The sequence below is a fragment of the Limanda limanda genome, chromosome 6, assembly GCF_963576545.1.
Source record: "Limanda limanda chromosome 6, fLimLim1.1, whole genome shotgun sequence".
NCBI classification, from domain to species: Eukaryota; Metazoa; Chordata; class Actinopteri; order Pleuronectiformes; family Pleuronectidae; genus Limanda; species Limanda limanda.
In genome coordinates, this window is record NC_083641.1 from 15,630,656 (window position 1) to 15,652,894 (window position 22,239).

Consider the following 22,239-nt stretch of genomic DNA (forward strand, 5'->3'; position numbering starts at 1 on the left):
GTAGTAGTGATCGTGGTGTGGAGGCACTGTGACGAGTTGTCGTAGAGACATGCCCTCGACCAATCAAGGATCAGACTCCTGCTGTCTGCAGTCATGGCATTTCACCCCGTTTTATTGCATCAAATTAAATCCAAAGTTACTGGAAAAAAGTAATGACGGAAACCAATCATTGTGAAAAATGTATTTACTTACTTGACTTGTTTGGTCCATGTATCCCATCTACTAACATGAAGGAGGCATGGTTTATGACCTATACTGCAGCCAGCCTCCAGGGGGAGACTAAGATGATTTGGCTCACTTTTGTGGAGCTGTAGTGTCGGCCATCTTTGTACAGTCTATATTTTAACTTAGCTTTACCTTGACCTCGGTGGAGTCACACAGACATGAAATAACTTAAGGGAATAAAACATTAAAGCAGGTTTAGATTTCTCATCTCAAAAAGATCCCAGGAGCTGTTTGACGTTTCATTGTCTTTATGTATTTTTCCAAAGTGCTCTGATCACTGTCATGTGTTTTCTGGTCCCTCATAGAGATACTGTAGTTATTTGTTGTTTGGATGTATAGATCTATATGGATCTGGCTAAATGTTGTGACTATTTCCCTAAAATCCATCTCTGAGTAGGAGTGTGCAGTGTGTGTTAAAGAGGGAAAGCAGCCTGGAACTCTCAATGAGCTGCCACACCGCAAGTTATCCAAACATCTTGATGCCAGACCCACCTCACACTCCTCAGGCCATGTGTTTAGTGCCTAATAAGCTTCCATGTTAACTGTTCAAGAGAAAACACACCAAATAAAAAGTTGTGGGTCCTTTTGTTTCTTACAAGACTAAAAATATCCTGTAATAACGTGAGGTGTGATGAGGCTACGCTGTTCTGGTGTATATTAGGTTTCATTCATTTATAAAGGTGTTAATCCAGCTCTGATTTGTTGATGTCGTATTGCAGCACTTTCACATACTCCACTCACACACAGCAATTTGGGGTTCAGAACAGGGGAGACTGGGATGGAACCACTGGTTAGTGGACGACCCACTCTGCCTCCTGAGCTCTGTCCTTTTCGTGTATTTTACAATTCTTATTCAGATGATCTCCTCAAATGTCAAATGTTCTTACACCTACGCTGTGTTTTAATCCACCACATATATGATGACATAAAAACTGAGATCAATTTCTTGTGCCAAATCATTTATTTCATCAAAATATTGAAGGATTAATCCATTATAATGTAAAAAAAAGTGTTTATATGTGGCACTAAGATCAGATTCAACTAACACTCTCCTCATTTCAGTTTAGTGGCTGCAGATTTTTAAAAAACACTTCTATAAACATGACATAACAGTGAGTTACTGTTGATGCAGATGCACTTTAACCTAACATAACATTTAACATAAAATAGACTACATATGTACATGTAGGATTATAACTCTTCTTTAAGTTTGAGTTACAGCCCAAACGCCGTCTTGTGCACATGCTGTCTATTGATAAATCACATTTTTACCGGACAATATTCATTTAAAAACATAGTACAATATAAGACCTCAACATTTTTGAGCAATATACAGTAAAATATGATATAAACCGTGCATACATTTGAAAGTGGCAGTGGCACTTTACATGAAATTTCTCAGGTCTGCTTTTGGATCCTTACAACAACAAAATCTTCATATTGTATTCGTACATAATATTCAGACAAGGGTATCTTTCTTTTTGTTCAAATTAAAAAAATATATCGTAATTAGTGACGATAATAATGAAGATTCTGTTTATCCCTTTCTAGATGTTTTTCTGTCATTTTCTGCAGGTGGAGTTCAGGCGGAGAAGCCTTGGGCTCTGAAGGGCAGCAGGTTGGTCAGAGGGGCGAAGGGAGGAGGACTCGACTCCAAGGGAGACGTGGATGATGAAGGAAAACTCTGTGACGCAGCTGCTTTTTCTGCAGGAGGGAAATACATCGAGACTTCCTGGATGAGGAAAGACAAAGGAAAGAGAAGAAGGAAACAAATTGGCGACATTATTCTCAGAGCGCAATACACAACAACCTAAATAAACACATGCAAATAGACAAAACATATAACATCGTCAATTTCACAACAAATTCACTGCAAATGCTCACAACACATCCTTGTGCTCGCGATACAAACAAAAAACCTACAACACAAACGAATACTTGTACCACAGACAAATACTCGCAACAAAAACAAACACTTTCAACACAGACACTCACAACACAACCATGTACTTACAACACAACCAAGGACTCACAACACGAACATATACTTGCAGCACAACCAAACACTTTCAACACAGGCACTCACAACCCAACCAAATACTCACAACACAACCAAGGACTTGCAACACAACCATAAACTTAAACACAAGCAAATACTTGCAACACAACCAACCACTTACATGACAACTGAAGTTTTTTTTTCATATTTCTTTGATCACATGATTCTGATATTTTTGCAGATTCTTGCTGTTAACCTAGAATAAGCCTTGTGTTTATTATTACCCGGCACTTAAATGAAAAACAGACTTACATCATGTTGGCTGGTAAAACATGTTAACTTCATCTTTATCAGATCAACACGTGTTGTCTCTACTGAAAACCTTGTTTTGCCGATGACTAAACAAATAAAAATGACTCAAGCTCTGTTTACAAGGTTTCACCCTCATCTCACCGTTTATGACAAACTGCTCATGAACGAACCTTCGCATTCTACCGTCGACTCATTTTTATTGCTGTTCATCACGTAAGTAGCCGTTAAGAAGATTGTCAGCATCTGGTGGATGGAAATGCAGCATTCCTTGTGCTAAACACATGTTTACACAGATGAACATACCAAAACCGATAAGTCGATCAAATGTGGGTGGCCATGACCTCATCAGTGTTTCCAGAACTTCTGTTTGAGAATACAATTTTAAAAGGAACTCCACTGAGATCTAATTCAGACAATATTTTTTGTTCATTGTTTCTCAGCAAGACACATTGTAAAAAAACTTCATGAAGAATTTATGCAGCGTGTTTTAAGCAACTTCAACAAAAACTACTTTTTCTTTGTGAACTTTTGTGGTCAGTGTTTCCCTCAGAGGCAAACACAGGGTGTTTCCAGTTGCCAATGAAAGTTTTTAATGTGAAAATGCATACAGCAGTAATTTGGTGTAAGAGGGCTCATGTCAACAATATAAAATTACAAACAGGAAATTGGGATCATTGCATCATTTCCAGTGAGTCCCTCTTGGGTAGGTCATTTGATTCCAGCTAAGAAGAGAAAGAGTACCACTAACGATAAACCATATTGTAAACTGGAAAAATGTTGGAATATGGACGCGTTTCAAAAGAAAACATCAGTCAGATGTGCACACGTGAGACAGGTAAAACCGAAATAACCAAATTCTGAGAGGATCATTATGATGACAAAAATCTGATTCGGAAACAGAAATGCTCCGGACGCATGTGGAATACCATTTCACCTCTACACAGTATTTTTGCTGGTATCCTGGACATTGCTCATTAAATGAATTTTAAAATGTAAACATATCACTTCAGGCCGCGTTCATATCACAACCAGGTGAGTTCACGCACATCCAGTGTTAATCTGTTGTTGAATTTAAATTGTAAATGTCAAACCTCTTACATGACTGTAGGCGTTAAACTGCCTGAAACCACATGAACAAACATGCTGTCAAGAAACAGCAACATTCATCCACACACTCACCTCCTCAACCAGATGGAACTGCTTAAATCATTGTGTGTGTTAAGTTAGTGTGTGTGTGTGTGTGTGTGTGTGTGTGTGTGTGTCTGTGTGTGTGTGTGTGTGTGTGTGTGTGTGTGTGTGTGTGTGTGTGTGTGTTCACTGACTGGGTAGAGCTGCGGAACTGTGTGTGTGTTGGTGTTCATCAGTCGAGGAGCTGTTGGGGATGTCGTGGTGCCTTCAGGGGACTCGGTCAGAGTGCTGCTACTCCTCTGATGCAGAGACAAAACCACACACACACACGCACACATGGGCCATAAACACAAATAACTTAGCATCCCTTTAAGTACCATCAACTGTATGTTAATTGTTTTATTTCATTGTGAAATAACATAAATGTGCAAATATGAAAACCAAAACGGTTAGCCATTAAAAATACAATTATCCAGATGGGTAAGATGATCTGATTATAAGTTTTAAGCCAGAAACTATTTAAAACACTGTTTTAAACCCAAACATGTAAAGTTATGTTTATTGTAATGCTTTGCCTCTGTGTGTGCTTTATTGCCCAGATTATATGAGATCATTTCCTTTGTTGTTGTGCCTGTTGTGTTTTGTTTTTTCCTGCCTTTGCTGCCTTCCACCGGTTTCTCATTTACAATGAACCATGAAATAATGTTAAAACCAATAACGTAACTTTCTGGCATTATATATAAATATAAAGCTTTTATTTAGATTTTTGCTTTCCTGCCTGTGTTATCCTGGAATTGTTTGACTTTATTTTTGACTCTCATCCTTTTGTCTCTTTGTACCAATAAATTGCTGAACTACACCAACTCCCTCTCCACTGTCTGACTGAGTCTTTTCTCCTGTGTCCCTGACATCAGCTCTGACAGACGTGGACTTGAAAAAAGGAAATCTGAAGCTATCATTATTCACCAGTTTAGTGTTTGTAATTTGGATGTTTCTGTTTTACTGTGTTTCCACAGCATGCACCACTCAACTTTCACACGTCACATCTCCCCCCCATAATGCATCCTGTGGTCTGGAGATCAAATGGTTCAATGTTGTCTTAATGTGGACTGGGATTGAATATGAGACCGATTTAAATCATATCCTTGAAGTTTGATTGGAAACTGGTTATAGTTTAGCAAACACAGGGTAGTGAAGGACCAAGACAAATTTCCCTATGGGACAATAAAGTAAATTTGATTTGATGTAAACAACTCTTCTCTTATATTGTCCTTTGATGGTCCCACATAGCCAGACATATCTCAATGGAGCTGTTATGAGATCAGTCTGACTGCACACATTATTATTATGGAAAAAAACACGGTTGCTGGTTTTTATTTTTTTAAGCCAATCACTCTTATAAAAAAAAGGTTAAATCCAGCAGATCTTTGATTGTGGCTTTGATCCAGGTTGAGAACATGTTAAATCTACATAATCATTGTGCCAAAGAAATCATAACATTGTACAGATGGTGGCTGTGTATTTACACATCTCCTACAATAATCACAGGATCGATCCTGTGGAGTATTTTAGTTTCCTGAACAGATTTCAGTGTTTCATATCCATTCCCTCCTACGGTGTTGTATTGATGTTGGTGGAGAACGCTGGATGACATGTCGGCCAGTTTAGAAAGTGATAACAGGCCAGGAGTGGAAGGGGAGGAAATCGCTGTGCAGCCAACGACAGATTTATATCCAAAGTCAACAGTCAATGAGTCAAGGTTGTCAGCTGGCAACTCACTCTATAAAACACATTTATCTTTTCATGTTTTGCATGAAAAGAAAATAAAGGAATTTTAAAAGAAAATAATTTACGGCTGAATATAATAGGAGACGAATGAAAAACTGATAGGGTAAAGGATTAGAACATAAATGTGTCTTTAGAATAAATTACTGTCAAATAAGATAAACGAACTTTGTTTTTAGTTTGGTTAAGATAGACCAAGCCTATTATGTCCATTTAATCTGGACATGGTGTCAGTGCTTATGGTCCAGATATAACTCATGTTGTAGGGACCTAAATCTGTTTACACACACATGTAATGTCGTCCGGAGACATCTCTGTGTGTGCGAGTGTGTGTGTGTGTGTGTGTGTGTGTGTGTGTGTGTGTGTGCGTGTGTGTTTGTGTCTGTGTGTGTGTGTGTCTGTGTGTGTGTGTGTGTGTGTGTGTGTGTGTGTGTGTGTGTGTGTGTGTGTGTGTGTGTGTGTGTGTGTCTGTCTGTCTCACCAGATCCTTGATGCTGCCTAGCACCGCTGTGATCAGGATCCCTGTGAAGAGCGCCACGAGGTTCAGACCGGTGAGGATCCAAATCAAAATGTAGAGAGTGAAAACTTCCTCGCAGCTATCGACTCCAACAAACTCGTAGTAGTTGCTGAGGTAACCTCCACTGCCGAGCAGAAAAACAGCTCTGTTCAGTACGGAAGGTTTTTAGTTAGTTGGAGAATTTAATAAATTTCTGTAGAGACCAAACCTTGCGAGTTGACCATCCTGAGTTTGTCTAGATTGTGATGATTATCATTATCTACATTATGCTACGCTAATGTCAGAGGATAATGGTGCAGTGTCTCACTTAGCGCAGTCGTAGAGGTCGCAGCAGTAGCAGGTCCCACTTCTTACTGTCATGGTACAAGACTCCTTCAGATTCCAACATGAAACCTGACAAAGAAGAAAAACACAAGTTCAAAGTGTAGATTCCTGCAAATAAATTACAGAACACTCCCCCCCAGACCAACAGTTTGCTGTCTGTGATTCACATTGGGATATCATTTCTGATAAATCTGCACATCTTTACTCACTGGGGTGTAGAAATTCTCATAGATGTAGCTGCTGCCGCTGCTGTAGTACTGACATCTCCCTGCTCTCAGTGGACGCATGTCCTGGCAAACAAATATCATCCACACAACCTCAGTCAATCGAAGATAATCCACGGTGAGCACAGATAAAAACGCATTTGAAGTTAACAACCGTTGAGTTTAGAGTCTGTTTAGGAGAACAAGCAGATGGACTCACTTTCATTACTTTCATGGATTAACTTCCATGACCCACACCGTTTAGTGAAATCCCAAACTATTTATTATACAGTGAAATAGAACAGATGAGAATGTCCAGTTAACTACGTGTTGTGCTATTGTCTAATCAATCTTGCCGTCTGTATTGTTTTTTTAAGGAGATCACCTAAGTATATGAATAGATGCGTATAAAACATATACTCATATACTTCATTATTTAGCATTGAAATCAGGGTATGTCATCCTCCATCTGGTTTGGAATAAGTTGAAGAGAAGTGAAATGTAGTTTTACTATATTTTTACTAAGATTCTCAGTCTTCCAGCTCAGCAGATGTCAAGAGGTATTATTTTTAAAAAGAGAAGAGGGTAAAAGAGAAAAAATAAACTTGATTTCTTTGGACAAAAGGTCAATACTGCCAACAGAGGCATGTTGGTGGTTTAACATTCCTCCACGGTCTTCTGTTACTGTTTTCTTTCATCGCACAGCACAGTCATCTCCGTCACAGTATCCACATGCGAGTGCAGGTAGCTCACCAGGTTTAAGACAGTACAGACGCCGTCAATCACCAGGCACAGAAAAGCAGCGATGATCCCAAAGCTGAGGAATACGATCGCAGCCGTCAGCTGGAGGAAGAGCACAGAGAAAAGCAGTAAGACATCAGTTTGTTTAAGTAAGACACCTGCTGAGTTCCCCTATGTAGCAGATGTTAAACATTTAATTCAAGTATTTTTCGATGAATGGTTGTCTATTTATCTTGAGCTCTTTGTAAAAGCATTTAGCTTCTTACATCTCCGACACAGGCTTTTTTCAGTTTGAATTAATGTATTTGTGGTCATGTGAAATTCAAAGTACTTCCGTTTATGTATGTGAATACTATTGTGTACATAACTAGAATGGCCCTCAGAAGGGCGTATACCTCCAACAGTACCTTTAGATTCAAACAAGCTTTATAGCTTAGGCCACTTTATATTATCTCAGCTACACATTGGTGGAAGTTTTTAACCTTTGGGACAATTTAGTGGGGAGACATTTTCAAATAACACAATTACAGCAAGACAGATACTGCAGATCCTTCAGGAACAGTCTTAACCAAATTATTCAATTTTCTGTTCAACCCTGTACCTAACTACAGCAATATAGCTCTTTAAGTAGTGTTCACTCTGTAAAGTGACACCGTCATAAAGAATAAATATACATCTGTGTTCCGTCAGCAGGATATGAATGATCAGCAGAAAAAAGAAATAGCAGTGGGAAACGTTGATCTGACCAGAGTTGTTGTTGATGTTTGAGTGAAAGGAAAGAATGTTGAAGGACTGGACTGCAGATTGACATCAAGGTTTTTCCATTAGTTGCCAAAGAAACAGGTGGAAGAGTAAAGCAGGATGAGTTGGATGATACTAATGTCTGACTCAGACATGTATATTTCCACATCTGGACAAATTGCCGCCGGTGTCCTTTATTGTCAGACAACCAGTATGATTTACTGTGTGTGCATCGGAACTCTTCCAGATGTGGAAGTAGCACTACGATTTTGGGCTGAGGGACAGGACAGAGACTGACCCAAAAGACAAAATGACCTTTAACGTTTTATACAAACAATTGGATATTTTCTAACCGCGTTCCAAAGCATTTCTACTGCTAAGCATTTCATGCTTCTTCCAAGCCATAGACATGTCCCAAAACTGACTCACATAACATTATCTATGGGGAAATGAATGGGACTTTTCCATCTGGATCCAGCATCACCCTAAATACTTTTCAGTATATCTCACGGCCAGGATAATACTGTTTTCTCCCAGAAAAAATAATGTGAACGTTTTAAAAGTGAAGAATGTGATGAGATTTGACGACAGGATTAACAGGGGAATAGCAGCCTCCTCATTGTAACCATCCAAAAGTGCACTCTCTCTCAGCAGGTCAGGGACATGAGGGGAAATTCTGTGGCTGTACGTGTGTGTGTGTGTGTGTGTGTGTGTGTGTATGTGTGTGTGTGTGTGTCAGATGAGAAAAAAAGAGGAGAGCAGAAGATTTTACCAGCTGCTTGCGGTTCTCTTCGAGGCAGAGCCCCAGAAGTCCCAAGAAGGATCCGAGGGTCAGCTGCAGATAAGAACATAATAAGCGCTGTGAGTTTTATTTAAAATCAAGAAATACAGAATAGTTCCTTTTGATTGGAAACTGAAATGTCTTCATATGGTTTTGGTCATTTTTGGTCAAATCTACTTAATTATAATAACAACGTAAATGTGCTTTGTTACAACCCACCAATTTAAGAAGTCCAGACATGTTGTTTTAGTTTGAAACAGCTGAGATCCTGTCTAATGGCTGCTCATGCTGAAGTCTGAGTGAATCACAAAACTGTCAATCATCAGTTTTACAGTCTGCCTACAACTGTTTTTAAAATGAGGGAGTCAAACCCGTTGGCTGGCACGGCAGAACTTTAGGACTGAAGCTTTAATTTCACAATGGATATCAAATGTTAGAGGATGTTTTATAGGTTTCAAAACTTTCAGCAAATGTTCTGGTAGCTGCAGACTAAAAGTTTTCTATTCATGCAAATGTGTCACCTCCCTGATTAAATCCAGTACACAGGGAATCACCCAGGGACCAAAGAAGAACTCACAATGACCCCAGAGATGTAGCCGGTCACGTTCAGGCTCTCTGTTCGGGTGGTGGTGTAGACCCCCAGCACCACCACCAGCAGGGACAGGCTGAGCATGCCCCCCACCAGCAGCAGAGCCCTCCTGACCCTCGCCTTCATCTCTGGGAGAAAAAACCTCAGTCGTATTATATGACACGCCGCAGGATTAAATAAAACATAATGAACTAGACCACATGCTTACTAGCAGTGACAACATTTACCATAAAGCTTTTATAGTGAGAAAAGCAGCTGCTTATAAAAACAAATTATATTACATCATTACTCACCTTGATGGACATTATTCTACAGAAGTGACCTCAACAGTCTAAAATATCTAAATAGTATATATATATACATCACACATACTACTCTAAGTGAAGGAAAACTGTGCAAATATTGTTGTACTCCTTTATACAATAAAATATCGTCAACATCACTATTTACCCAGTACTGAACATACAACAAATGTACATTACTTGTATTGAAAGACATGTAGTCGTCTGATTCTTCTGTTACTATTTCGAATCCATTATAAAAAAACAAACTTTCAGCCGTCAGTGAGTCTATCACAGGTCAGACATGAGCCCCTCAGAGACCAATGTTTTTATTGTGAAATGAGTCAGACTCTATACTGTGGACGGCTTCTCTGAACTTTCTTCTAAAAGTGTGTCCCTCATATTATCAAATGTCCATTTGCAAGGACACAAAGGTGAAATCATCCATCTCATTAACTTGTTTTCTTTAAGTTAACAAGTAAAACAAGTAGATTTTATTTTCTGAAGTGTCTTTAGGGAATAATAAAGTTATCTTCTGTACGTAAGATGACCCCCATCACTGCTGAAATGACGAGAACGACCTTAACTTTATTGTTGAACTACATTACAAATAGTATAAAAACTGTTTTATGGACTTCTGTTTTAGTGTCATATACAGCTGAAGCTCTGTCTCAGTTAATTAAAAACACACTCAAAGACAATGCAGTCCGTTGGTAAAGTCTCACTCGATCATGAGTAAGGATAAAATAATTGAGCTACACACACACAGCTGCCTCATGCACCTGACACATCAGTGAACACACCAGCCTCTGAGCTCAGTTAATAAATTATCTTTACCTGCAGCTCGGCTCCTTGGCTCAGGTTTGTCCTGGCTCCTTGTTCCCTGGATCCTGGCAGTCATGATAGATCCACTTCTCTAAAATTAAGTTTCAGATGTTCTCTCTCACAGCTGTGTGAAGTCCTGAGCAGCTCAGGCATCAACTGAGAGGATGCAGGTCTGTGTGCAGCCTGCAGGAAGCTCCAGCCTCTGCTGCGTTCAAGGACAGTGGGACACATGCACGTCTGCTACTGTTGAACCAGACAAACTTGTTATGGTAGCCTTATTGCATAAATCAAAATATTTCTCAAAAAACAACAATATTTCACAAAACCCAAATTTAATTTACAAAAACTCTACGCAGCTGTGATTGGTTGTTTCACTGTCAGGCAACAGGTGAACTATGCTATCAATGGTCAGCTGCACATAAATCCATTGGACCAGTGCTGCTATAATGGAATCTATGGTGTCTTGTTCTCTTTCTGCTTACTTAAGAAGTGAGAGACTGCATGGTGCTGCCATAAAATTGATTAACACCTTGTAAGTGCAAAACAATCGTTAAATCATTGGTAAAGCAGCAGATCATATCAATGCGTAGGACATCTGGTTTTCATCTTCTTACCACCACATAACCAGAGCATAAAACACTTCTCACAGAGAGAAAGACGTTGTCAGTCTCTGACAGACTGCGGGGGACTCTGTCTCTGTATTGACCCCTTTGCAAAGGTTTGAAGCTTCTTATAATTACATATACAAAGACAGGTGTGTTGTTCCACCACACTGCTTTGAAGTCTCTCACATAATTCTGAGTCCAAACACCTGTTCAGGGATTAAGAAATTAAGCAGAATTTGTGGTCTTATGTATGATACTGTCTCTTTCAGAATGTTGTCTCGTGAAAGCTGCTTGTCTTAGTCTGTATATAAAGATGTACGACACGTCTCCACTTCCTCCCACTATCCAGAAATGAAGCCCAATCATCCATAGGAGCGCCGCCATCTGATGCATTTGGAGACCGTGTCTGCACCGTAGCGATTGGAGGATGGAGGTCCGGCCGATATACAAGCTCAACCAATCACAAGTCCGTTTCAGCTGTCCCATTATTATAGCATCAAATAGCTGCTAAAAAACCTAACTTACAAGGACATTAACACTTAAACAAACACCAGCGTGGTAAGAACTACCTCAATTTGTGAATGTGCTTTGACTTTTTAGTTTGTTCTATCTCTTATCCACTCACATGGAGGAGGCAGGGTTAATGAACTATACTGCAGCCAGCCACCAGGTTGCGATCCAGATGCTTTGGCTAAACTTTAAGGAAGCAGTCATGATGTCCATCTTTATATATGCTCTCTTGTTGGATATACAAATTCGGGCCACAGGGTGTTTACTTTATCCTGGTGAAAGTGTCCATGCAACTCATTCAGTTTATCTGCTTGTTTTCAGCTGTACTGATGCTGAGATTGGTATTTTTCATAATTGCAAGGGCATTGTCACAAATTGACAACCGTGACCTGAGAGATTAACAGCCATGAGGAGACAACCCTAACGAACATGTGAGTCTACTTTATTTTCTTTATTCACAGAAACCATATTGCTGTAAAGAGTTCAGAGTTGCTTTTTTTACAGTATTAATGAATTGTCTTGTGGACCATTTACAGCCTGGAGGCTGGAGATCCCCCAACCCTGATATAGAATGTTAAGCATTCTTTTCCAGAGATAAAAGTTTGACCTTGTGGCTGCAGTAAATCTAAAGAACATACGTTAGTCAGGGGCTTGATGTACCGCTGCAGCGCAGAGGGGGGGAGAACATGAGGAGATTGTTCGTCACTGGAAGTGGACCTGTAGAGATGGTCAGACTTACCTGTCCCTCTGAAACCCAAGATCCACCCATTCTGTGTAAAACTTTCTTCTCTCCTATGATATGTGATAGCCATAGACTGTTCACCAAGTGTGAAGCTGAAGCGTCTCGATCCCTCCCTTGAGACTGGCTGCAGTGCAGGTCATAAATCCAGCATCCATGATAATGGATTGGACAAGGATCAAACTAAAAATCAAAGTACATGTTGAAAACATTGTTCTCAAAGATAGTTTCTGTCATTTTAGGCAGTTCTTATCACACTGATGCACCTACAAGTGTCTCAGTAGGTTTGGTTTTCAATAGTTATTTGATGGTATAAAGATGGGGTGAAACTTCATGATTGACAGCTGAGATCAAGCTTCTTGAAAGTTTTTCAAGAATATCTCCTTTGCCTATGGGCTGCTAACCCTAACCCTTCACAAACTGGGATTTTCCCCTCCGAAGGTCGTAGAAGCTCGTTGATGTCTAGGCCCTGAAAAAGCTCCAAAAGTCAAATACAAATCCTTCAAAATACAATAGGGCCTCCCACCGTTCGGTGCTCGGGCCCTAATTAAGTTTACTAAACAGCAGATATTACAAGATAAACTGCAAATAGAGCCTGTTTTTAAGTGTTAATAACTATTGAGGGTTAACATTTATAATAAACACACACTCTCTCACACACACACACACACACACTCACACACTTTGATTTAGTGCTCCTGTGCAATAAATTAGAAATGCATCCCCTCAGCACACCGGGACCATGCACACTGACAGATTTAGTTGGACACAGTTCGTAGCTTCACAGATTCCTGGAGAGCCCTCATGCTCACAGTGGATGGGACCACACACGCTCTCACAGCGCACAACACAGACACACACAAGTAGAAAACAACAACCTGCATCTGCATCAAAAGACACAAAGATGTGTAACCGCTGACCCCGAATACAACACGTTTATTTTTTTTAAACTTGAAAAAATAAAAAAGTGAGTGGTTGAAATAATAACAAGATGAAACCAAAAGCATGAAATAGAGTGTGATTGTTTTTTAATACAGAGGTTTACAAAGCTCAGTGTGATTAATGAGACAGTCAACACACCCACACACATGAATATCATCATTCTCTTTTCGAGTTCAGTAAAGTAGCTGTTTACTGTTTTATATGCTTCCTCTCATCTTGTCATCTTTTTACCTCTGAGGATTCACCACACGGATCAAGGCTTAATTTATCTTATCGCAAACTTGTTAGCATTTGCTTTACGAAATTCAAAGCTGAATGAAAAATAATTTTCCAGATCTTAAACTGATATCTGTGAAAATAGAAGGATTTATCATAATTCTGGGATATTAACAGCAGAGGTTTAAAACATGGTTGCAATGTCCTTTCACAATATTACATTTTCTCTGAACTGATATCTCCATTATTCAGGCATCAGTGCTCTTTAATGTCTGTGATGTGTTATATTCACAGCCGCTTCCTCTAGCTCCCTCTGCTGGATCAACCCAGCCTGTGACGTTTGTGATTTCCCCCACCCTCACACATCAGATGAATCCTTCCTACCCACAGGGACCTCAGATCAGTGATATGTTTATGTTGTGACAGCAGTTTGACTCCTGGACATTATGGACCAATACATGATGTCCGGTAAAATTAAGTTTCAGTTTTCTATCGAAAGTGCTTGTTAATATAAAATGCTGTTGTTCATAAATATTTATGGTATATTTTTGTATATATTATATTATTTTTTGATGTAGAAATGCAAAAGGTCCACTGTAGAGCCAGTGTTTAGTTTGTCCATTCTGGGCTCCAGTAAAAACATGGCAGTGCAACAAGGTGGAGCCCGTGCAAGAGGATCTGTGCTGGTGCTCAGATATGAAGGGTTCGTTCTAATGTAACTGTTGTCTGGACCTGGGTAGGAAGCATTATTATCTCTTTTTTTTTGTCTTTTTCATTAAAAAAATATGCCTACTGGGGAAACTGATAAGATTGGACCAAAAGCAGCTGATTTGACAGGTGGCTTTAATATAATATTTATTAGTGCAGTTTTTAAAGGACATTTTCTGTTCCCCTTTTGTCACACAAGATAAAAGCTGAAAGTTTCAAGTCACCGATTCCACCCACATGAGCACTGAGACAGAGAGCGACATGTTTATTGTTCATTCATTCTTTCATTTTCATTTATGTAGTGACCCAGTAGGATCTATACAGGAGACACTTCTCTGCACACCCTCTCAAGTGTGAGGAGACAATAACTACATTAACAGTTACACTTGTAGTTGCCACATATTGACTAGATTTACATTTTTTAGATAGACATTTCAACACATATTGTTGAGACTGAAAATAACATTTATTATTATATTAGAACACGAGTTATGCTCGTTTTGGTCTCCCTGACATGGTTATTATGGTGACATCAAGTCTACAGTGGAACTTTATACAAATATTATGATAGAAGCTAAATGCAAGTAGCTGCAAAAAAATGTCAGATGTGTTTTTAGACTGATTTGCAACAAGTAGAGCATAAACAAATGTGAGGTAATTGCTGCCTTAAATACAAATATTTTGTTTTACACATACACAATCAATTATATGTTTTTTGGAAATGTGCGTTTGAGATGTTCAGTAATCGATGAGGTAGCAGGTTTTTTTTTCTCATGGATGTTGCTCATTGAAATCAACCCGACCTAACGCATGTGAAGATACACTTGACTTGGGCTACACACACATTCAGTCAGTATAAATATAGGTATTTTGTAAATATTATGTCTGTTCATTAAAAACAAACAATAGTTGTAAAATAAAATGTGAATATTAATAGTAGGAACTAATCATTCAAGTGACACAGCTGCCATCTACATTATCTTAAATCTTCAATTTCATAGCCCTTTTTTTTTTTTAAATGATTCCTCCACTAATCATCAATGGACGTGGATGCAGTCGTAGAGTGGATCTCAGTGCCGGCGGTGGCGAGCGAGGCCGAGGTCCCGGTCGAGGTTCCATCGCGTAGATTGGCACGAGGCCTCATCATCTCCTTCGTGTTCTGTTCGGGTTTCACCAAGAGCACGTAGCACTTGGGCAGGAAGATGCAGGTGAGCAGGCCGAAGCTGGAGGCCAAGATGGCAAAAATCTGGACAGCCACCATGAACTTGCCACGTGTGCTGAGGTAGGCCGGGACGAAGGAGATCCACACGATGAAGAAGACGAGCATGCCGAAGGTCACGCACTTCGCCTCGCTGGAAGACGGATAAAGAAAAAGTGCATTGTACCTCTGAAGTTTTAAAATGAACTTTTAACAACAAGAGAAGGATTCAAACTTCAAATCTCAAGGGACAACCAGACCTCTGATGAGAAATCAGTGCGCTTTGTGTGTTTGTAGCATCTGTTTACATTATATCTGCATTCAGCCAAAATATGAGTGTAAACAGTCTGAACAGTCTGTTCAATAGCACTCAATCTACATTAAGATAATAGCTCCACCAAGGCCCAACAGTCCCATCATGAAACCACATTTAAATTCACCAAATCCATACGTTGTTTTGGATCTGAACCAAAGCGCACACACATATCAGCCCCCTAAACATATCGGATTTTTTATTATTGAATCAAATATATTGTTAAAAAACCTCTCTCAATGTTAAAGAAAATCTCCCGATGTTATAGGAAATTTAAAGAATTCCCACAACCGAATAGAAAAATAAACCGATGGCTGAAAACATAACCTCCTTGATGGAGGTAATAATCCCTCAATAATTTTGCATGTCATATTCTGCCCTTGACCTGTCTTTATACATTTCAAAATTATTGTTATACATATATAGACCAGATAAGAGAAATGTATTCAAATTATTAAGCTCCAAATGAGCTGGTGGCTGTACTGATATTAAAGTAATTGTCTTCTTACTGCTTTACTTATTCCGTGTTTATAGTTTGCTATATAAGTTTGAGTGACGCATCTTTGAATATAGTTTTAATTGGTTCCTTGTTCACGCAAATTTTTTTTTTTTTGAGTTTCAAAAGTAAAAATGTTATTGCAATTTACTCGTTTATAAAAAAACAATACTTCAGGGGCCCCCTGAGTCTCCTACCTGCAGTTGTCCTCCAGCTTTCGGGCTATGAAGGCGAAGATGAAGGCCAGTAGAGCCAGCACGATGTCATAGGCAAAGACGCAGCAGATGAAGACCAAAGAGCCTACGTCACACTCCAGGATGATCTTTATATTCTGGGACGAGGTGTTTTTCACAGGATGAGGAGGGAGCGTGCAGAGCCAAACCGTGCAGGCGATGGCCTGGGGGGAGCAGGGAAACCTCTGTCACATCATCACATAATTACATCCAACTCCACTAACGTAAAAAAGGTCAGAGTCAAATGTCAAGTAAGATCCAAGACTGCCTGTGAATGTATGTACCTGGATTAATGTTGCCCCGGCTGCTATCGCCCTCTGGTGGGCACAGCTGATAGTGTCAACTTCAGGGTTGGCACCGACGTTGGCATCGTTGTTGTTATACGTGTTGTTGGTCACGATGACGTCAGGACTGCCGCTGTTGGCCGCTTCCTCAGCTGCTGCTTTTGCAGCTTTGGATGCGGCTCTGGCTCTGGTGCGAGCTGCTTTCAGAGCCTGGGCCCTCAGCATCAACAGCACGGATTTACCTGAAGTCAACACATATTGCAAATGTTATTGTAGAATTAAAAAAAAAGAATATATAGAGAGGAAGTAATACCTTGAAAAAAAAAACCTCAGAAGTACCAAGACCAAGGTGTAGACACACACCTGATTATGTTTGCCTAATTCTAGATTCAAGAGTTTACTCCATGTGCACACCAATAACATTAAAAAAATATATAATATATAAATTAAAAAAAACATATACACCTAAAAAAAAGTAGTGCAATAGGATAATCATATCATATCATATGGTAAAAAAAAAAAAATTACCAAAGCACATTTATTAGGTAAGGTACACCCACCCATGATGGAGGAAAGGCAGATAGCAAAGCCAGTAGCCAGGGCCACCTGGCTGGTCATGCAGCTCCACGGCTGAGGCTCTCCGAGAAAGACGATGGAGGAGAGGAAGGTCACCACCAGCGAGAAAAGCAGCGAGAAACTCAACGGTGCATCGTTTGCCTGCACCAGAGGCGTCCCGATGTGCACAGCAAACAATACCTGCAGGAACATAAACACATCAAAACACAACATGGGACAATAGAGGCATTATTTGTTTTTCCATCTATGATTCTCACCCCAACAGCGATGGTAACCAATGCCCCGAAGGCAGAGATGACGATGAGAGTGATGCCCAGCGGCTCCCAGAAGCCCAGGAACTCGATGATCTTTGGTATGCAGGCATCATGAGCCTCATTGGACCAGTCGTCTCTGCTGCACAGGAGACATTCACGAGCATCTGTCAGAGTGAAGAGAGGGAGATGAGAGGACGGTGGGGTCAGCAGAAGTTACAGGCAGCATCATGGCTGACTTGTCTCATGAGGATTCATCAGCGTAAATAAGACTTTGCTGATTTAGCACCGTTTCAGCATAAGAGTAAAATAACATCTGACTTTGCTCGAGCAAATCCTCATGGGTTTTGGAAAAAAAGGTTTTGCAGCATGTTCTTGCTTTTTGAAGCAAATTAACAGAGCAACTTGTTTGGACTTTTATCACTGTGGTAATTAATCATTTTAAGCCATGCATTATAAAGATGTATAAGCTGTTTTTATTTTATTTTATTATTGTATTTTTGGATAGAATGAGTATTTAACAGATTTGTAAATATAATAATAATATATAATAATTATATATATAATTATATGTATAAATCATTTATTGCGAGGTGTCCGTTGTAATAAATGGATTATTACTATTATTATTATATTATTATTGTTATTATTATTATTATTATTATTATTATTATTATTATTATTATTATTATACAGCTTTTGGACAGATACCAGTTTGCAATATCTGGGTTTAAGATAAGTAAAACAGAAGTAGAACAGTATTTCTCTCTGACAGATCCACTAACATTTAGATAATAATTCAAGTTCAAGAAGCAACAGAATAAAAGAAAATCATTCAAATGTCGGTTTCAGTGGAAGTTTGGATGTTTGAGGAGGACACTGTCATATTTTAAGGTTGAGTTTGAAAGTTGTGTACAGACTGGTTGTGTTGCTGGTCTCTCCGTCGGCACAGGGGATGCAGTCAAAGCAGCAGACCGGCTCTCCCTGCCGGATCCCTTTCCTGGTGCCGGGCTGACAGTTCTCACTGCACACTGACCGAGGAGGCTGCAACACACACACACACACACATTTATAGACATAACTATGCCTAAGACTACAAAGACTCACAATTAAACAGAGAGTAGACTTAGTCATTATTTGTCTTAATAAGCTTCTGACCTCCAGCACTTCATTGTTCCACACAATGGAGTCATTGGTTATGGTCATCCTGTCCCCGGGATCTGCTGAGCCATTGTAACGTCCCACGATAATGTACGACATCTCCCCTTGACCATTGACCTGCCAGTTGATGATGTCATAGTAGCCCTCCACATCCCCCTCCTCAAAGTAGATAACATCGTCTGAGTTCGGGACCTTGAAACGCACGTTCTTCAGGTAGTACATCAGCTAAGGACGACAGATTTCAAATTAGAAAAGGAGCATGGCCTCTTCCTAACACAAGTACCATTCAGTCAAAAGGTCTTTCACTTTTTTGAATGTTGATTGTAGCACCACCTTCTGGTCGATAATATATGTAGGGAAACATGTCCTCGTCCTTCCGAGGTGAGGTGACCGTTTTAATGTCTGTAGCTCATTACAACGTGCTATAATTTGAGCTGTGGCAGAAGATGAACTATAATAACACTAAGGTTCTCACTGGGGTTAGAACACTAAAAAAACACTTGACCACATATGAGCTGTCAATGCTTTAAAAAACAATTAAATAATGCTTAAACAATATTTTAAATACTTTCCACAGTAGGTTAAGTTTTATATTAGCTAACTATTTCATTGTATTACAGGTTGTTTGCACAAGGTGTCTAGCAATAACTTTAGACAAACACACACACACACACACACACACAGGCACGTGTACCTGCCATGGCTCAAAGTTGCTGATGTTAGCACAGGTGTTCCCTTTGAATGGCCCCTGTCCATCTTGACAGTCCTCCAGGTTGTGCAGAGCGTGTGCCACAGCATACACAGCTTTGTATACACTGAGGGGAAGTGCCATCATCTTCATCATCATCACTATCATTACTATCTTCATCATCACTATCATTACTATCTTCATCATCATCCCCATCATCATCACCATGAATTGCAAAATGATCCAGGATGATAATTACAGGTTTTTGTTCTCCCACGTCGCAGAAAGAAAAACACACTTTAACACACTTGTTGTGTTTCATGTATCTGTCACTGAAGCCCAATCTTTGTCTGTGAGGCTCAAAGCAACATCGACACCAGATTTATTTTTCAGATTAATTACTGTGGAACTACTTTGTATCAAAAAACAGTCCCAATGAAAACAGTTATTAATATATGGGACAATGTCTTTAAAGATGATATGTCTTATGACGATATTAACTTAAATCACGGTCCTGTGACTGGTGGTAGATCAGTGGTACAGGTGATATTTGTGACATTTGCAGTAGCATTAATATGAATTGGTGACATTGCTGACATCGGTTAGTAAGTGTTAATGGTGAGAACTGACCTGTAGGTGATTCGTAACTGGGAAACATCAGAGTAGGTGTTGTTGAACTTAGCCACAGACTCTTTCCCTGAGCACAGCCCGTCAGGAAGCCCCCTCGCTGCCCTGGACACAGTGCTGTTAACCTCTTTCGCCCTCTGCTTAGCCTGGGTCATAGCTCTGCCATAGTCCAGTGTGCAGTTAAACATCTGCAAGACAACAATGATCTGATCTGATCTGATCCCAGTGACTCGTAGCGTTACAACACATTCTTTTTTACAGTTTAAATTCCAGCTCCTCAAGTCAATTAAAAAGCTTGAAGAAAAAACTGACCTCCTCCCAGAATTCCTCAGTGAGTGGGTCAGTGTAGGGGTCTAGGTCCAGTAGATGGCGCTCAAGATCAGGGATGTCAGCCCTCTTCAACCCAAAGCCCAGAGTGCCACCCAGAACTGAGCTCACCTGCAGAACAACATGCACATTATCAGCCTCAGTTCAAACACCCTTTATTCAGAATCCTTCCCTCTTGGTCATCATGTGACTGATCACTGACCCCAGGCTGGTTGATGAGAGCGGAGGTGACCCAGGCCTCGCTGGCGATCCAGGTGCGGTTGGTGACATTGTGGCGAAGCAGCTCGAGGATCAGAGGACTCAGGTCCACGTCTGATGAGAAGACCACAATGATCTTGGCCGTGGACTCAACGACGGTGTCAACAATTTGCTGGATGTCCTCCTCGGAACTCACCTGAAGTAACAAGAATAGAAAACTGCAGAAACAACAGCGTATTCATTTTGATCAAAATGACTAGTTACAGACAAAGAGATCACCTTAGGCAGCGTCTCAGAGAAGGAGATGCAGACACCAGCTTCCTCCACCTGCTCCTTGAAGGCTTTGATACCGTACTTGCCGTAGTCATCATCTGCAGCGATGGTGCCCACCCAGGTCCAACCGAATTTTAGCACCAGCTGGGCCATAGCTGAGGACTGGTGCTCGTCGTTGGGGATGGTCCTCAGGAAGGTGGGGAACTGGAACTTGCTCTTCAGGGCAGAGCACGAAGAGCAATAGCTGACCTACAGGTACGGATAAGAGGATTAGCATGTCTCGTTCTGTTGACTTCTCCTTGTCTTTACCTCTGTGTCTCTCACGGATGCCTTACCTGTGGGAAGTGATAGAGTCCCAGTATCCTGGCTGTGGCGATGGACAGATCGGAGCCGCCGGCGCCCACCATAGCGGCCAGGGGCGCCCCGTTCCCACAGCGGTAGTTGGGCACGGCCACATCCTGGCCCGTCAGGTAGGTGAGGGTTCCCTCCACGGCCTTGGAGATGGTGAAGCAGGAGTCGTAGATGACGTAACCCAAGTCTGTGCTGGGCAGCAGGTCGTCCCTGTTGTTTATTTCATTGATGGCGAACAACATGGTCTGGGTCCAGCGGAAGGTGCGAAAGTTAAACCTGGAGGATGAAAAACAAAAAAGAGATGAATTTTATTCTCCTGTATTTATTTCTTTTCACAAAATGATGTATTTAGTAAGAAAGAGAAACCTAGAGTCATATTTAGTAGTTGCAAAAACAAAATACTTGATGGATTCACACACATAATTTAAGTCCTGATGTTTCTACCTAAATTACCCACAAAAGTACTGTTCACAGACTCTGATGCTGCTTGTTGTTGCAGACGTACACTCTGTACATAATATTTATAATAAAGGCTTCTGTAGCTAATTGGTCCCAGAGGTGCTGTTCGGCTCTGTCTGTCTTTCTGTAGTTAAATCGTGATGCTAAGAGATCTCAGGAGTACGTTGTGTGGATGAAACACATAATTAAGAGCAGAAATATTTCATAAATAAACTTTAATAGGACAATAAGTGTGTCTGTTATAAAGATTCTAAAGGAGAAAGCTGGACTCACCCCTCACATCCCGAGGAGACGGGCAGCCTGGAAGTGTTGCTGTCGGTGGAGGCGATGCGCTTGTGAACAGGAAACATCCCCCCAACGACCACCTGCTTCTTCTCAACGTTCTTGTAGCCGCTCAGGTTGAACTTGGCCTTCAGCTTGCACGTGGCTTCTGCAGAGTCAGACCTGTGAATGTAGAGAAAGGCACAAAATCCCAGCAGGTAGCGTGTGAGTTCCATGCTCCGTCCGACAGCGTGAAAGGAGTGAGCTCTCTCACTGTGGCAGACGGCAAAGTGTGACAGGTGTCTCATCTGCTCCCGGGGGGGGGGGGGGGGGGGGGGGGGGGGGGGGAGACGTGCCTCACAAGGTTACATC

At 40.6% G+C, this 22,239-nt stretch overlaps 2 protein-coding genes across 2 annotated transcripts; both read right to left on the reverse strand.

Moving 5' to 3' along the window:
* Positions 1-1,807: 1,807 nt before the first annotated feature.
* On the reverse strand, positions 1,808-10,527 carry LOC133002852 (transmembrane protein 255B). Its single transcript, XM_061072433.1, has 9 exons — positions 10,464-10,527; positions 9,334-9,473; positions 8,748-8,810; positions 7,247-7,336; positions 6,500-6,580; positions 6,274-6,359; positions 5,931-6,090; positions 3,859-3,963; positions 1,808-1,957 (listed from the first exon to the last, which is right to left on the reverse strand). The coding sequence occupies exons 1-9, from the start codon at positions 10,525-10,527 to the stop codon at positions 1,808-1,810; spliced, it is 939 nt and encodes a 312-aa protein (XP_060928416.1).
* Positions 10,528-15,201: 4,674 nt separating this feature from the next.
* On the reverse strand, positions 15,202-22,103 carry LOC133002884 (vomeronasal type-2 receptor 1). The gene is made up of 14 exons (XM_061072475.1): positions 21,880-22,103; positions 21,132-21,423; positions 20,803-21,045; positions 20,528-20,719; positions 20,311-20,436; positions 20,002-20,186; positions 19,378-19,498; positions 18,681-18,908; positions 18,443-18,566; positions 17,529-17,689; positions 17,256-17,451; positions 16,696-16,937; positions 16,376-16,575; positions 15,202-15,523 (listed from the first exon to the last, which is right to left on the reverse strand). Exons 1-14 carry the CDS (start codon positions 22,101-22,103, stop codon positions 15,202-15,204), a joined length of 2,856 nt encoding a protein of 951 aa, XP_060928458.1.
* Positions 22,104-22,239: the final 136 nt, after the last annotated feature.

Excerpts from the sequence above, each read along its gene's own strand:
- LOC133002852 (XM_061072433.1), bottom strand. The coding sequence starts at position 10,527 with ATGACTGCCAGGATCCAGGGAACAAGGAGCCAGGACAAACCTGAGCCA. Across the intron at positions 8,811-9,333 it reads GCTACATCTCTGGGGTCATT|CTGACCCTCGGATCCTTCTT; the intron begins GTGAGTTCTTCT and ends TCTTATCTGCAG. Across the intron at positions 6,581-7,246 it reads TCTGTACTGTCTTAAACCTG|GACATGCGTCCACTGAGAGC; the intron begins GTGAGCTACCTG and ends TTTGTTTGCCAG.
- LOC133002884 (XM_061072475.1), bottom strand. The coding sequence starts at position 22,103 with ATGGAACTCACACGCTACCTGCTGGGATTTTGTGCCTTTCTCTACATT. Across the intron at positions 21,046-21,131 it reads GACTCTATCACTTCCCACAG|GTCAGCTATTGCTCTTCGTG; the intron begins GTAAGGCATCCG and ends CCGTACCTGTAG. Across the intron at positions 19,499-20,001 it reads CAGTTACGAATCACCTACAG|TGTATACAAAGCTGTGTATG; the intron begins GTCAGTTCTCAC and ends ACTTCCCCTCAG.